The sequence below is a fragment of the Lissotriton vulgaris genome, chromosome 1_1 (assembly GCF_964263255.1).
Source record: "Lissotriton vulgaris chromosome 1_1, aLisVul1.2, whole genome shotgun sequence".
NCBI lineage: Eukaryota > Metazoa > Chordata > Amphibia > Caudata > Salamandridae > Lissotriton > Lissotriton vulgaris.
Window position 1 is genome coordinate 1817131460 of NC_141685.1, and position 15849 is coordinate 1817147308.

General features: G+C 43.8%; 1 protein-coding gene across 1 annotated transcript in view; it reads right to left on the bottom strand.

Moving 5' to 3' along the window:
- STAB2 (stabilin 2) overlaps window positions 1–15849 on the bottom strand; it is an 880852-nt gene that overhangs the window by 631704 nt on the left and 233299 nt on the right. Inside the window, exons 14-15 of the mRNA XM_086919174.1 lie at window positions 3192–3254; window positions 2986–3102 (exon numbers count right to left, since the gene is read on the bottom strand). Coding sequence (XP_086775300.1) covers window positions 2986–3102; window positions 3192–3254 — 180 coding nt within the window. The remainder of the gene's footprint in view (window positions 1–2985; window positions 3103–3191; window positions 3255–15849) is intronic.

Genomic DNA, 15849 nt, shown 5'->3' on the forward strand with positions numbered 1-15849 from the left:
CTAGTCCGCAGTGACATCACAGTGTACCCACCCAATAACATCCAGGGGTTAGATGGTTTTTCCCATGTGGGCACTGTAAAGCCTGTGCCAATAGTAAATCTGTGAAGGAGGTTAACTACAATGGTGTCCAGAAAAAGATTGTACCCTTTCTCACATGCAGTTCGACTTTTGTGATATATGCCATTTTATGCACATGCAATAAATGGTATATAGGCAGTACGACATGTATGGCCAAAAAAAGAATACTGGAACATACAAGAGCCATCAGTAATTTTGACCCCAAATACCCAGTGGCACGACATTTTAGAGATAAACATTTCTCTAATGTCAAAGATCTGAGTTTTCTTATCTTGGAACAGATAGGAAAGAATCCAAGAGGGGGCAACAGGGTATTAAAATTACGCCAAAGGGAGTCCAAACTAATTATAGACTTCCAAACTAAGACCCCTGGGGGTCTTAACCAGGATGAGGAGCTAGCCGTACACCTGAAAGACTAAATGTGTAGTGTTCATCATCCATGTTCATCTGTCTGATAATTAATTTTAGCTTCATGTAACTTTCTATTGAAATGTAACTGTTTTTAATTGACTTTGTTTATTTGTTTTGTTTTAGGACCGAGATAAGGGGCCCAGCTCACCGTCACTTCACCTCACGGGACCCCCCCCTTAATCCGGTTCTTGTCACATGAGCACTTTTGCGTTATGATCTGCCATTGTTGAGACTTGGACATTTACAGGACTGAAACACTTGATTTAGAGTAGGTCTTGGGCACTTGCCATTAATTTAATTTCCCTCTTCGCACCTCCCTCGTTGTGGTCATAGACATTTTCGTGACATTCCACCTTGGGTATCGTTACATATGTTTATGTAATTATTTTGTACCTTTGCGCATGCGCAGGGGGTATCATTTTCCCGACGCTTGAGGCTCTTAGTGTTTACACGAATTGGGTGTGTAAAGGTGGAGCTACGGTGCATTAGGGTTAGGATCCACAGATGCATATTATTTACTGTGGCACATGTCGCGATACCAGTTGCTGATACATACATGAATTCTAATGCATGTTTGCGCTGTCAATTACTTTGTTTTATTTTGACGCTAACTGTTTGTGTAAAGTTATGTGGGAACTATAACAATTCTGATACACTGGTTATAGAATGCACAAGCTAGTTTAAATGACCGAACATAGTCAAGAAATTTCACTTATACTATGTTTTCTCTTGTCATTTCATGCAATGAGTTTCAAGTCCTCTTTTCATTTCCATGTTTGTGTAAATATATGGCACTGATACGTTAACGCTAATTCACGTGATCAAGCCGTTTGTCGGCGAAACGCGTTGTGGATTAAACAGCACTGGCCTCAATTCGGTGTCTCCGTGTTGCTTCCTGAGAGCGTGGGTTATGGACTTTGCATGTTGAGCATATATATATATATATATATATATATATATATATATATATATAGCTACTGAAAAAATAAAAAGTTTAAAGTGATGTTATAGTTAGAGGAAAATGAAACTTCATTGACAACGTAATGTTTTAAACATACAAAACAAGTGAAATTCACCAGTATTTATTTTAAATTGCCTAGTATAATTTCTTAAATAACTTTTAATGATCGCTTCAATTATTTAGATGTAGTGAACGTAACTTTCTAAATTCAGGCATGTTTCCCTTTGTTTGTGAGACTGAAGTTAGAATACTAAATATGACCTCCCCCAGTGTGTGCACGTTCCCAGAGGTTTGTCAAAATGAAGTTTTAATAGTAAATCGAACCCTCTCTCCTCAATGTATGCATTTTTCCTAGTGCTAGTTGAACAGAAGTTAGAATAGTACATTACCCCCTCAAATGTATGCACGTTTTTGCAATGTTTGTTAAACTGGAGTTAGAGTTGACTCCCTTAATGTATACTCTTTCCCCAGTGTTTGTTAAGCTGGAGATTGAGATTGAGTAGTAAATCTGTCCCTCTAAATGTTTATATGTTCCTCAATGTTTGTTCAACTGAAGGTAGAATAGTAAATCTGACCCCTCCCCTAAGCAAATTGTATGTGTTTTCCCAATGTTTTTGGATTGGAGGTAGGTTATTATTTTTTACTTCATTCTGTTTTTTATACAAAAGATATTTTGAGTGTATTTCATTGAAAAGTATATATATTTCCATAATAATTATTTTGTATATTATTTAAATTGTGTGACTTAATATTTACAAATAATATTTTTCTACATATTTTAAAATGTATTTTCATGTTTGAATAAATATAGGTTTTAAGTGCTTTCAAATGTATTAGTAATTATATATGCATATTTTGGTCAATACTTATGAGAAATTAATATATTTTGTATTTACAAATTGTCTTCTTTTGTATAATAAATGATTTATGCCTAAATCAATAGTAAACTCTTTATATTAACTATCACAATTTTTTTATAATCACATGCAATTTTCTTTTGAAGTAACCAAAATAGTTTTACAGGTTTTTTATTTATGCATTTTAAAGTTTAATTAAACTTATTTTTTAAATGTCAATAACTGTAGCCAAATGTCAATAATTGTAGCCAATGTAGTGTCAATATTGGTCTATGATATTTTAGCAGTCGCTATTCTTGTACCATACATTATAAATATGAAAATTCTATATTTTCTGTTTTAATATTTTGACAATATTTTTCTGCCACAATAAATTTCAGGCTCTATAACAACAGGTGCTACTCTTATCAAGCTTTATCAAGCTCTATGGTACTCATTTTATTGAGCTCAGAATGATGAAAAGCTGGGAGGATCCACAAAGAGGTATATCTATGAAATTCAAGTTTCACCCAGGTATCTGCAGTGAATACAGTGGTTCAGCAACCTGTCTTACTGGGTATCCTTGAAAAGCTGTTCTTTCCAAAAGGTAACATTTCTTTTAAAGTCGCGCAACATAGGTAGTGCTAGTGTGGAAAGATTAAAATTTGGCAATTTGGCCCGCTGCTGCAAAATTCTCACCTCTGTTGAACGCAGATATTCCAAAGCATAGTCTTTCATTTCGTCCAGAGCGGTATTGCTTGGAGCAAAAACAGTGTTAAGTTCGGTCCTTCTCAATTGCCTTCCCACATCACTGCTCTGTTGACATATGATCAAACAATAAATTCTCCCATAATATAGAATTTACAGTCATTTGGTGATGCATCAACTCTGTGTAACCAACTTACCGCTAATAAGGATTTAAACCTGCTGTATCTTCCATTGTCTTCAAGTATGCTCATAATTGATTCCTAAAAAATAGATTGTGAATATGAAAATTCATGTATGTTTTCATAAAATACATAAATATCCTGTGAATATAAACAAGTTTTATGGTAAGCACATTTGTTCAATTCTCTTTCTTTGATTGAAGATTTATAGAGGGATTGTTCACCCAAGTGCCATCCTTGCACAGAATGTTTTTCTTCAAAAGCAGAGACAGCATGGGATGGGGTCATGGAACAGAGCTACTAGTCTTTAGAAAAGATGAGCTCCCCGTGTTTTCACAAACTTTGCTCTCTCAAGTAGCCATTGCACCTCTTAATAAGATGAGCTTAAAGTTTAAGCGTTCCCCATAGTGTAAAAGTGAGACCACTCAGAGCAGAGCTCTAACATGTCAGAACCAATGTGCAGACAGTGAATAGAAAGTAGCAAATGCAGTTCTTGGTTTTAGGGCCTGGCTCATGTGAGGCATGATGGTGGATGTACAGAGTATTTGGGAAACGGGCGGGGAGAGCCTCACAATCATTAAGGACCTCTGAGTAGTCTGGTTTTCCAAACAGAGTGGGTGAGGAAACAAAGGCATGGGGGATGACTGCTACGCAGAAATGAAAGCTCTATATATCTACATTTCTTTGTTGAAGCAGCATCATCTGTTGAAACTGAGAGAGCACAATTTGAATGAAAAATATGTCCGTACCATATTTACAAGACTGTAGCGTAAAGTTAGCATATGTAACTTACGTAATAGGAAATGTATCTGTATTTACTCTAGAGAGTGCATTAGAATTAGAAAGGCCCATATATAGGATGGGCTAAAGTAGAAATTTGTGAAAATGTTTAAGAACAGTAGAACGTGCTAAATAGAATTCATATATGTATGTAATTAATTAAACGGAGAAAGAGATGAAATGTAAATCGAAGAAATGTGCAGACCATATAGCACTGTGTAAGAACGAGAGTATAGCGTTGTATTTTTATGTAATATGGATTCGATTATAATCAATGATTTGCTAATTCGATTATATATATGTGTGTTAAAAGTCATACCACGTAGAAGAGTTTGTAGGAATTTTAGAATGATGTGTTCATATGTGATTTTAACCTAACGGACCAAGGGTTCGCAAGAGAGTAGTCCACTGCATATAATTTAGTGGGCTCACAGGAATAGGGGGATAGCTTTGATCTGTACATGCGAGCTAAGAGTCAAAGGTCTCGTTAAATTAAAGTGACAATGCTGGACGAAGTTTATGGCCTAGTGAGATAAGGGACGCTTGGAATTTGGGGTCTTGTTTCGAAGTGTCTGTTCACAGGACCAAAAGGGGTTACAATCACAATTGTAATGAATAGAGCTCTGTTGAGGTGATAGATTTTGGTCTAGAGGTGTCAACTGGAATGTCATGGGGTTACCAGCACGAAGATGGAGACGGCGCCTGAGAAGCAAGGTCAACATAACAGACGACTCGGAGAAGACGAAACTATGGAAAAACCCAGAAGCGGGACCACGTGAAATGAGTACGTGGTGGGCGTCTCAAAGGGGCGTTCCACCCATACTGTGATTTTGTATTTAGGGACAGCACCCCGGGGAGAGAGCAGAGCAGATGGCCTGAGATCAAGGGAGCGAGAGCAGTAGGCCGAGGACCCTTAGAGAGCGGATGGGTAGGCAGAAAGGGTACTGCTTCTCGACATAGGTTTCCATCAGAGACTAAGAGAGTTTGAACTTCTTTGGAAGTCAAGCGGCTGACACCTTTTTAGGTAAAAGGACTTGCTGAGTAGGGATGTCATCTAGTATAGAGTAGGGACAGTCTTAACTTGTTTCATTTTTTTCTGTAAATGACGCATCGTATCCAATTTGTGTCTATGCTATTCAATTTGCTGATTCTAGAATTGGTTTTGATTATTTTCTTTTGTAGATTGAGATTCTTTAGGGAATTTATGTTCCTTTTAGTACCTGTATACTTGTTGAATCTTATATTGAGAGGCTTGTATTTGCAATTGACTCTGGTTTTATATTAAACTTTTTAAACTTTACCAGTCGTAAGTGGTTCTTCAGAGTTGCGTCAGTCTATGGGGTTGATTTAACTTATGTGGGTTTGCCTTTTACTCAATGACAGTCAATAATCGATCCAAAATTGGATTGAATGAGATAGGTATCCAGGTGATCAGATAAGATATCAAAATCTCATTCCCCGCAGTTGGTAGCAGAGAAAGATGGTTGGCTTCTTGAGGAAGGCAACCTAGGTTAGGTCTAGATTACCCCAAGGCCCCTAGTCATCGACGACCAGAAGAAGAGTCCCTGCCGAAGAAGGTGCTGACGGTGCGAGAGAGAAAAGCAGCAGAGTCGGTCGAGAGTGAGTATAAGGGTCATGCGTTGCCAGATTGCGGTGTTTTGTGTTGTACCGGTGTCGTAATGTCAGGCGGAGTTGAATGCCTGTAGTGTGATTGTGCGAAGGTTGTGAGCGCGCGCAACCGGGGAAAATCTTAAGTCCAGAGAAGGGCTTAAGTGGTTCGGGTGTATCGAACATCCAGAGTAATTGTCTACCATTGTGAAGGGGGTCATGAGGTACCATTGATCGCCCGTAGGACCGAGATAGGGGGAATGCCAGAGTGAGTGTATGAGTAACGGACGCTGGTCGGACGTTTACTGTGTGTAAGTAACCTATCAATTAAGGCGAGCGTCTGAACGTAGTGAAAGACGTCTCATCAGTTGAGGTGACAATTACAGTTAGACTGTGGACGTACAGTCAAGAAAAGTGATCGCTTGGTCGGAAGTAGTCATTTTTCGGTGTATGAATGAGACGCATGCATGACCGCGAGGCGAGCTGAGAAAGGAGGGGAACTGCTGCAGAGGGGACAAGTGACGTCAGCGTAGAGCCGCGCTGGGATAGGCTGGTCAGCGAGAGCCGCGCAGGGATTGGTGGTTCGCCATCGGGAAGTAAATAAGGAAGAGAATTAAGGGAAATCGTAGATTCTTGAAAATGAAGTGTTTTAAACGTTTAAGGGCGATCTTTAAGAGAGATAGAGGAAACTCGTATGCAGGGGAAGAAGCCCCACCGGAAGGCACACCAGCTTATTATATGGCTGTGAATGTTGGGTTACACTCAATACTATGGATCTCCGAGTGGAGTAAGCTAACAGAAGGAAATGAGGAACTGACGTTCCCGAGATACGGGACGTTTAGGTTAGAAGCATTGAATCAACTGAAAGCGGTAATGCTCGCAACAAGACCTCTACCGAGGCCAACACAGTTCGAAGCCCTTAATGCATGGTTCAGGGCGGCACACGACAGGAGCCTGAATAGGCGCCAAGAAAGAGTGAGACGATCGGTAAGAGCAGTGCAGGATGCTAAATGGGATGATGAAGCTAAAAAGTGGAGGGTGCAAAGAATAGAAGCAGACAAACTATACCCAATGCTAGAGGCTACGGGAGAAAAGAAACCTCCAGAAGAGGATGAGGACAGCGAGACGGATGATATTCTGATAGATAGGCTATTATTAGACAGACCACCTCCGTACAACAGAGAAGCCGAAAGTCCCGAACTACAGCAGGGGGACGGGGCTAGGAAGGAGGAATATAGACCGCTCCCCACATCAGAGTGGGAACCCAAGAAAGGTGAGGAAATACCTCAATCTAGTCCCGTACAGAGAGTAGTAGGAAGATTTGTGGTACAGAAGGTGCCAGAAACGGAGTGTGCAAGGTCGTATCAACTGCCGGATGCTCTACAAGTACCTGTTACCATAGGTCCTATAGTGTCAATCTACAACCCGGAGGGAGCCCAGCAGGAGGAACAGGCACGGTGGGACAGGGAAAGGATAGAGATGGAAAGTAGGAACAATACGATCAATTCCCAAAGGCAGTTGCTAGGACCAAGGAGTCGGAGTACCCCATTGGATCCAGTAACGGATCCCTGGATAGAACAGGGGGGTCCGAGAGGACAGATGGACCTGAGGGGACCGAAACCGAAATCCTTTAAGGAATTAAGAGAGTACTTGAAAGAATGGGATGCTGCCGTAGAAACTCAGAATAAAAGAATAGAAACAGGAACCGAATGGAGAGATCAAGAGGATAGGATCCTCTCTCACTGCGGAGCTGGCGAAAGCAGTCCGGAGTGGGAGAGAGGGAGTCAAGGAAGCAAAGGAGATACTTGCCATACCATCGGTGGCAATAGACAAATGTGTGAAGACAAGAGTACAGGATGTGGGGGAGTGCCTCGCCCCATCCTTAGTGAGGGAGAACGAAGGACACAGGAGTACCGAGATAGTTACAGGTGCACTCACCATACCCCGGACGAAAATGTGCGACATTGGAGTCACGAGAGTATGGGGAGTCGCGAAAGATCTCGCCAAGTATCCGGTGATCACGGATGTGATCGCGGGAACATGGAGGGCCGTGAGGGACCTTATCGTTTATTGAGTGACACCAGACAGCAAGGGAATTGCAGTGATTTAGAACAGAACGGAGGATCCTATCTTGCATCTAGAGAGACCGAGCCGAAAAGACAGAATGCAGTAATGGGGAATAGAACATTGTTCCACCATACCCCTAGGGAAGATGGGAAAGCTTGGGACCTAGAGAGGTGGGAACAAAGAGAAGCAAGAAGGACTCCTCATGACTCACCTGTGCCTAGACGTAGGACTCGTAGTGGGGGTGAGAGGGATGTAAAAGAACCACCTAGGAGTGAGGTACTGAGAGCTGAGATAAAAGCAAAACGGCTCGATGTAATTAGTTTAAAATCAGATTTGGAGGAAATAATAGACGGCACATTGCCAATGGAAAGGATCGATCTGTATGAACAGGATGAAATACTGTTTATGGCTAAGGATGTTACTCGGAAAGCGAGGTCAGTTCATGAAAAATTATCTGAGTTGGCAAACAGGTATATGATAGATTTATCACGAACTAAAGCTTTACAGGGTAACCATAGGCTAAATTGCACGGATCAGGATCTAGATGAGCGTAGGACGATTGGGCTGAAAATACACATAAAGGAACTGATTTTGAGTATCAGATTGTGGAGGGATTTGGATAAATGGGAGGAAAGATGGTCCAAGAGGGGAACCGTCAGAAGGAGCACACTTGCGAGGTCCCCGGAGGGAGAACTAATGCGAATGGAAGCTTTCCCTTTGCGAGAAATCGCGAACGGAAACTACGTGCATGTGCCCTGGAGTAGGGGGGATCTAGCGGCATTTACCAATTCCTTCCCAAAGCTAAGGGAGAATCCCGTAGAATGGTACAAACAGGTAGAGAGGTTCGTGAAGATCTCTAAAGTGCTGTGGGTCGACTTGAACACCCTGTTTGACATTGTAGTACCCGGAGATTTGTGGACGGCATGTAAGCTTAGTGTTGAATGGCCCATTTGTGAGCCAGAGAGGGATGCCCAGACGAATGGACCATCAGAGAAAGTCATGGAGAAGTACGAGAGGGTAATGGCATGGTTGAAAGAGAAAGTGCAGTTGCAGGACATAGACTGGGTTAAGATAGATCGAACCACTCAAGAACCTAAAGAGACCGTTCACGAGTACTATGAGAGATTGCTGAAAGCATTCAAACAGTACAGTGGATTGGACGTGATGGATCCTAAAGACATAGGACAGTTTGTGTCGAAGTTCGTCCTGGGATTGAGATCAGACATAAGCTTAATGATCCAACAGCATTTGATCTGTTGGCAAAACAAACCTTTAGATGAGATCCTGAGGTATGCGAGGTATTGCAGCGATGAAATAGATACGAAAGCAAAGAAACTTAAGGAGAAGCTGATGTTGGTGTAGATGCAATCAGCTGGAAAGGGTGGACAGCGGCAACAGGGAACAGGAACCCTAGGGAAGAAACAGAATAATCAAAGCAGAGATGAGGAGGAAAAACCGAGACCTAGGGTAGATATCGCGACACTGAAAAAGACGACTAGGTGCCACCAGTGTAACGAGGTGGGACACTGGAGACGCGAGTGTCCCTATAATGTCGAGATGGGGGAATTAGAACAGGAGGAGGATGAGGTTCAGAACAGCCTGAGGTTCCGTGACAATTGTAAGTGGTGTTTTCGACTCACACGAATATGGTCGAGTCTAGTATCTATGAACCGCAAATGACGAGTTTAGCAAGTGTGCGCAGTTTCGCTGTGCTAACTTAAAACCGTTCGTTTGTTATGTGGGTTTGTCATCTGTACCCACGGGTTCCATCTTAGATACGGCATCCATTTTGTCTCTTGCCCTCAAGTAGCCAGCGAACGGACGCTGTCCGCTTCGCGACCCTGGGACTCCCAAGATATTTGCGGAAGACACATGTTCTTTGAAAGTGTCTTTATGACGAGGGGGATGCTACTGTAAGGCAGATGGCGCCGCTCGAGGCTCATCTTGCCGCACGGGCTTATTGTCTCAGTTGTGCATCTCATTAGGCACGTCCCTTTGATGCCTGTATCTCGTGCTTCTCGACACTCCCCTTTTACACCCTTTTCGATCTCCCCACTGTCTCCGTCTTCCTCTGCACCTGTCTTCGTTCCTGTTTCGATCTACTTTACTGCTGATTGGAATTTGCTAATGGTGGGAAGATGGGTTTTTACAGTTGGGAACCGCCAAATGTTTCCGCACTTATGTTCCGGATCTCGTGTGTTTCAAAGTGATCTAAGCGACCCCTCTGAGAGCGACTTGTGGGAACCAGGTTGTAAACTATTGTGTATCATGTTATCCTATGGGTAGAAACTGTATAAAAGGAGCGATCCACAAATACAATTTGAAGCAGTCTCCCCGAACTACACTCGATGTACTTCTTGTGACTTCTGTGTTCCCTGCAGTAAATAAACCTTGACTCTTTGACGCCGAAGGAAGTGTCCCGTGTCTCTGTGATTTGTACGCCGGAGCAGGTTACCCACGAAGGTTTCAGGTGTTGTGCCCTGGCACCGCTGGGTCCAAAGAACCCAGTCCTTCAGTTGGCGCCCAACGTGGGGCTGCATCAGTGGTACCGGTCCAAGCCTGACGATCGTGAGGAACTTCGTGTGAAATCTCCGAGGGAAGGTGCACCCCGCTTCATCGATCCTGTTGTCGAAATAAGTGGCCCGAAGACTTTTCCCGCGAAGATTCCCGCCTCCTAACGGCTGCGACGGACTGCTACCCTGACTGTAGACCTGTTTTGGCGCCTGGCGTAGACCTTGGTATAGCGAGACGACTAGACGGGCCTTCCTGAGGACGCCATTGATCTTTGAGTTAAGTATTTGTGGGTCGCTCCCAGAGTTCTTTGTTGTAAACACTTTAGCGAGTGTTTTTGTTGTAGACACTTTAGCGGGTGTCTTTGTTGTACACGCTGTGTGAGTGTTTTTGTCGGTGACACTTTGCTAGCGTACTTTGTTGTTGTTGTATTTGTTTGACGACTGCAGCCGCCAAAGACCGAGGGTTTTGTTCTTGCTGGGACTTGGTAAATCCCGTAACCCTTGAAGTTTGTGAAACTCGGCTAGTGTGCAAGATGCCTGGTCGCAGTACTTTGTTCAGTTGCTTTAGACCTTGTGGTGCGGATTCCCTGCTGGAGGACTCGTGTCCGATACCTCCGGTTGGAACTCCTACTTATGACCTATATAGCAAACATGGGCTAGGCCCGATTGCTTTTAACGATTATTGGATCAAATATACAAAGAAAGACGGCGATCTTCGTTGGCCACCTCACGGTAGCTTCGAAGCGTCGATCTTAGATAATTTGGAAATAAAGTTGTTCGAACGTAAATCAAGGCCGGCCATGTTTGATGCCTTTCGGTTCTGGCGCAAAGAAGCCCGACAGAAAGAGATCAGACAAAATAAACGTAGTCAGCGAGATACTGTTGCTACTATAGTGAAGAAAGCTGAGCAGTTTCAGCGTGATAAGGAGGATAAGGATAAGGAAGTGTTTGAGAGATTACAGCGTATGTCCATAGACAAATGCTATCCTGTTTTGTCTACGGAGTCGGATAAGAAGGAAGAGGCAGTTGAGGATTCTTTAATGTCCTATCTTATGAAGTCGCCACCTCCGTACGTACAGGGTACCGCAGCTCCTGTGGTCCCTGCCGTACCTGTTCCACCAGTTCCTCAACCTGCAATTGCTCTTCCGACTGTTCCTGCTCCTTTGCCTCTTTCTATTCCTACTGCTCCTCCGCTTCCACATACTCCTGTTCCCGCTACTGCTCACGCTACTGCTCCTGTGTTGTTAACCCCTGTTGCTGCTAACGTCTCTACTCCTTCTCTTGTTAGTCCTGTGTCTTACTCTTCTCCCTCTACTCGTAATCGTGATTCTCCCCTTGCGACAAACTTCTTTCAGTCGCTCGGACCTGTTTTTGGGTCTGCAGGTTCTGATGGTCCACAGAGACGTAGCCAGCTTCCTGGTAATAGAGAACGTGTTGCGCTATACAATATGGCGATGGGTTGGATGATAAACCCTGTTAGAAATCCACCTCGTGTTGTCCTCGAAACGTTTGATCAATTCAACATACCTACTCAGAGATATGTGTTTGATGAAATGTGCAAGTTCTTACATGATCAGATAGCGGCTGTTGCGCCTGACGAGGTGCTGACCGCCCTGTCTGAACTCCGGCTTCAGTTCGCAACTGGACTGATAGTCGACACTAATGTCCGACGTGCTATTGAACGGTTGCTATCTCTTCGTCCCGCTCCTATTCCTCATGCATTGTTCGTTGAGGACATTGAACAACGAGATGGGTCTGGCCAATATCCTATGCGAGAAGTTCCGCCAGTTTGGGTACCCGCTGATAATACCAATGCTAATGCTCCAATACCAGCACATTTCCAGAGAGTGTGGATACACCTCCCTTGGAAACGATCGGAAGTGCTTCAGGTGAAACAAACTTTGCCTGATCCTCGCAAAAATCCTGCGGGGTATTACAAAGAATTATCGCAGCTCGTAGACGCTACGATAATGAATCTGGCCGATATCGACATGTTGTTTGGCAATGTCGTACCGCAACCGGTATGGGCCAAGATTCGTCACCAAGATCACGCGAATGAATTAGGTGGTGATTGGGCTGCCATTACAGCGGCAGACGCTGGACAAGTGGCTGCTACTAAACCCGATCAGTTGATTGAACTTCTTCCCCAGCGAATCATTACGTTAATGAAAACGCTTATGCCAGCTATGAGGGTAAATTGGGACAAGTTGTCAGCCTGTAAGCAGAAGAAAGATGAGAGTGTTTCAGACTTCTTTACGAGGTTTGAGGAAACATTCGTCGATCATAGTGGGCAGGATATGGGTACTGAGGGTGGACAAAGGCTGTTTGTGGATAAATTTGTGTCGAACTTATTGCCCGACTTGTGCAATAAATTGAAGAATTCAGAAAGTGCGTGGGCCGTTTCTACCTCAGCTCAGATATTGGCTACGGCACAATATTACGAAAATAGAGAAAAAGAGGAAAATGACCGTGCCGATAAAAAGACGAAAGAGCTGAAAACTAAGGTGTTGTTACAACAAGCATATCCGCCGCGTTCTAATCAGAATGCGCCTCAGCAGAATCGATCGCAGTCGCAATCAAATAGATCGCAGCCGCGTAATGATTCATCTTTTCAGAGATCTTCGTTGGGGTACAACCAATGTGCTTATTGTAGACTGGAGGGACACATTAAATTCAATTGTCCTGCTTTAAATGACCGTAGTGGTGGTAATTCGTCTAGAGGAGGTCGTGGTGGTTCACAGAACGCATCACGTGGTAGAGGTCGTGGTGCTCAGAACGACTGTTCTGATAACTCGTCAAATTCTAATAATTGTTTCGACCAACGTGGATCATCGCAAGGACGATCTGCGCAGTACAATGTAGACGATTATTACGTCGATCAGGGAACTGACGATAGTAATTACTAGGACAGCCAAAGACAAGGAGAGGGAGTGGTATCAGTTCCGGTTGATCAGAGAGGGCCTTACGTCGCAGTTGCTACATCGGGCGTCGTTGAGCCTTTTCTGTTGGACACTGGTGCAGCGAAAAGTTCTATCATGCATTCGAAACTCCCTGGCGCACCTTTGTCTGGCTTAACAAATGTATCTGTTGGATTCTCTGGCGCCCCCGTTAGCAATCCAGTTTCGCGCCCTTTGCCCCTTAAAATTGGGCCTCGTGAGCTCGAAGCTCCGTTGATTTTAACCACTGGTTGTGGTGAAAATCTTTTGGGTCTGGATTTGCTTAAACGCTTGTATGCGACTTTGTATTGTTCTCCTGCGGGTGTAAAGCTTACGTTCGGAGAGAAAGTAGTCTCTCCCATGTACTTGTCCCTCGATAAGCTTCCACCGGAATTGAGTTCTCTTCCTGCATCTTTGTGGGCGACGGGTCCAAACGACGTGGGCCTACTTGATATCTCCCCTTATGTTGTTCAGTTGAAATCGAATGTGCGATTGCCACGTATTCCCCAATATCGTATCTCCCTGGATGGTGAACGAGCTTTGTTAGCGATCATCTATGATTTGATCGAGAAAGATGTCATTGAAGAAACTCGGGGAAACGTGTGCAATAGTCCTGTACTGCCCATTCTTAAACGTACTGATCCTACCAAACCGCCTGTTTATCGTTTTGTTATTGATTTACGGGAGGTGAATAAAATTGTGGTTCCTCAATTCCCTGTTGTGCCTGACATTACGGCGCTACTGACTCTGATTCCAGCTACGGCTTCATGGTTTTCGGTGATTGATTTGAAAAATGCGTTTTTCAGCATCCCGATTGCCGAAGAGAGCAGGGACCTTTTCGGTTTCTCTCTTGGTGGACGTAGCTTCCGGTTTAAACGCGCTCCTCAGGGCTACTGTGAAAGTCCATCGATTTACAGTCAAGCTTTGAAGGGTCAACTAGATGCGTTTAGGTTGCCGGTTGGTGCGGCTTTAATTCAATACGTCGACGACTTATTGGTGGCTGCTGATACTCAGGACATTTGCAAAATTGCTACAGTGTCGTTGCTGCAACATCTCTGTGAGTTAAATCACAAGGTGTCACCTTCTAAACTCCAATATTGTTGTCAAGAAGTAACCTATCTAGGTCACTTATTGTCAAAGGAGGGAAGGAGATTGACCCCAGAGAGAATTGCAGCGATTGCGCGCATGGCTGTGCCACAAACCCAAAGAGATGTGCGTGCCTTTCTAGGTATCACATCGTACTGCAGGCAGTGGATTCCTAATTTTTCATTGCTAGCGAAACCATTGGTGGCTCTTACGTGCAAGGATGTTTCGACTCCTTTACCATGGACGGAAGAATGTCAGAAAAGTTTTTCTGAATTACGTGATTCATTGTGTTCGGCCCCTGTGTTAGGTACCCCTGATTACAGTAAACCGTTCACGTTATATGTTCACGAGAGGGAAGGTTGTGCGTTGAGTGTCTTAACGCAACCTTTTGGTGGTAAGCAACGTCCATGTGCATATTTTTCCTCGACCTTAGACCCAGTAGCTAGAGCATTGCCGAGTTGTTTGAGAGCAACTGCGGCAGCTGCGGTCTCCATCCGACAATCAGCAGGATTGGTCATGGATAATATGCTTACGGTGATGGTTCCGCATGCAGTCGATACTCTTTTGAACCGTACGAAAACTCAGCACTTGACGAGTGCGAGGTTATCTGGGTACGAATTGACGCTCTTGGCAAGCCACATTCAGATAAAACGTTGTAATGTCCTAAATCCGGCAACTTTGTTACCAATTAGTGCAGAGTCAGATGCAGTAACAGAACATGACTGTTACTTGCGGACAGAGGAGGAAACAAAAGGTCGTGTGGACCTTAAAAACACCCCATTGGAAGACCCGGATGGCATCCTGTATGTGGATGGGTCATGTTTTAAATTGCCGAATGGTGATGTGACTACTGCTTATGCTGTGGTGACATTGAATACTGTTGTTGAGACTGCGAGATTGAATCAGAATTCTGCCCAAGCTGCAGAGCTGATCGCTCTTACTAGAGCATGTGTATTAGCAAAAGGTAAACGTGTGAATGTGTACACCGATAGTCAGTATGCTTTCGGTGTAGCGCATAGTTTCGGACGATTGTGGCGAGAACGTGGTTTCTTGACGTCACATGGCACGAAAATACAGCATGGCCAGCTTGTGAACGATCTTTTGGATGCATTGACTTTGCCTGCTCAAGTTGCAATTGTTAAATGTAGTGCGCATCGTAAGGTGACGGATGATGTTGGTCGTGGTAATGCGTTTGCAGATGAGATTGCTAAGGAGACTGCCCGGAACCTTAGCACTCGAATGTATGTGACGAATTCGGTTAGGTGGCCTACAGAATCAAGTATGTGTGAGAATACTATAGAGAGTGTGAAAGCAATTCAGAATGAGGCCACCGACACTGAAAAGATGAAGTGGAAAGAAAGTACGGGAAGGTTGGATGTGAATGGTTGCTGGATTGATTTGTCAGATCAGAGAAGATGGATGTTGCCTGATGCGTATGTACTGGCCGTTGTGCAAATGGCACATGGGTTAGCACATATTAGCGCGAAAGGTATTTGCAAGTTGTTGGCTGATGTGTGGAAGAATGATGGAATTACTAAGTGTGCTGAACGTTTGGTGAAGAATTGTATGGTGTGTATAATGTACAATCCTGGCAAAGGAACCCCAACTCCCCCTGGCAGTTTTGCTCCTCCTTCGTATCCCTTTGAGGTGATCCAATTGGACTTCATCCATATGGAGCGATGCAAT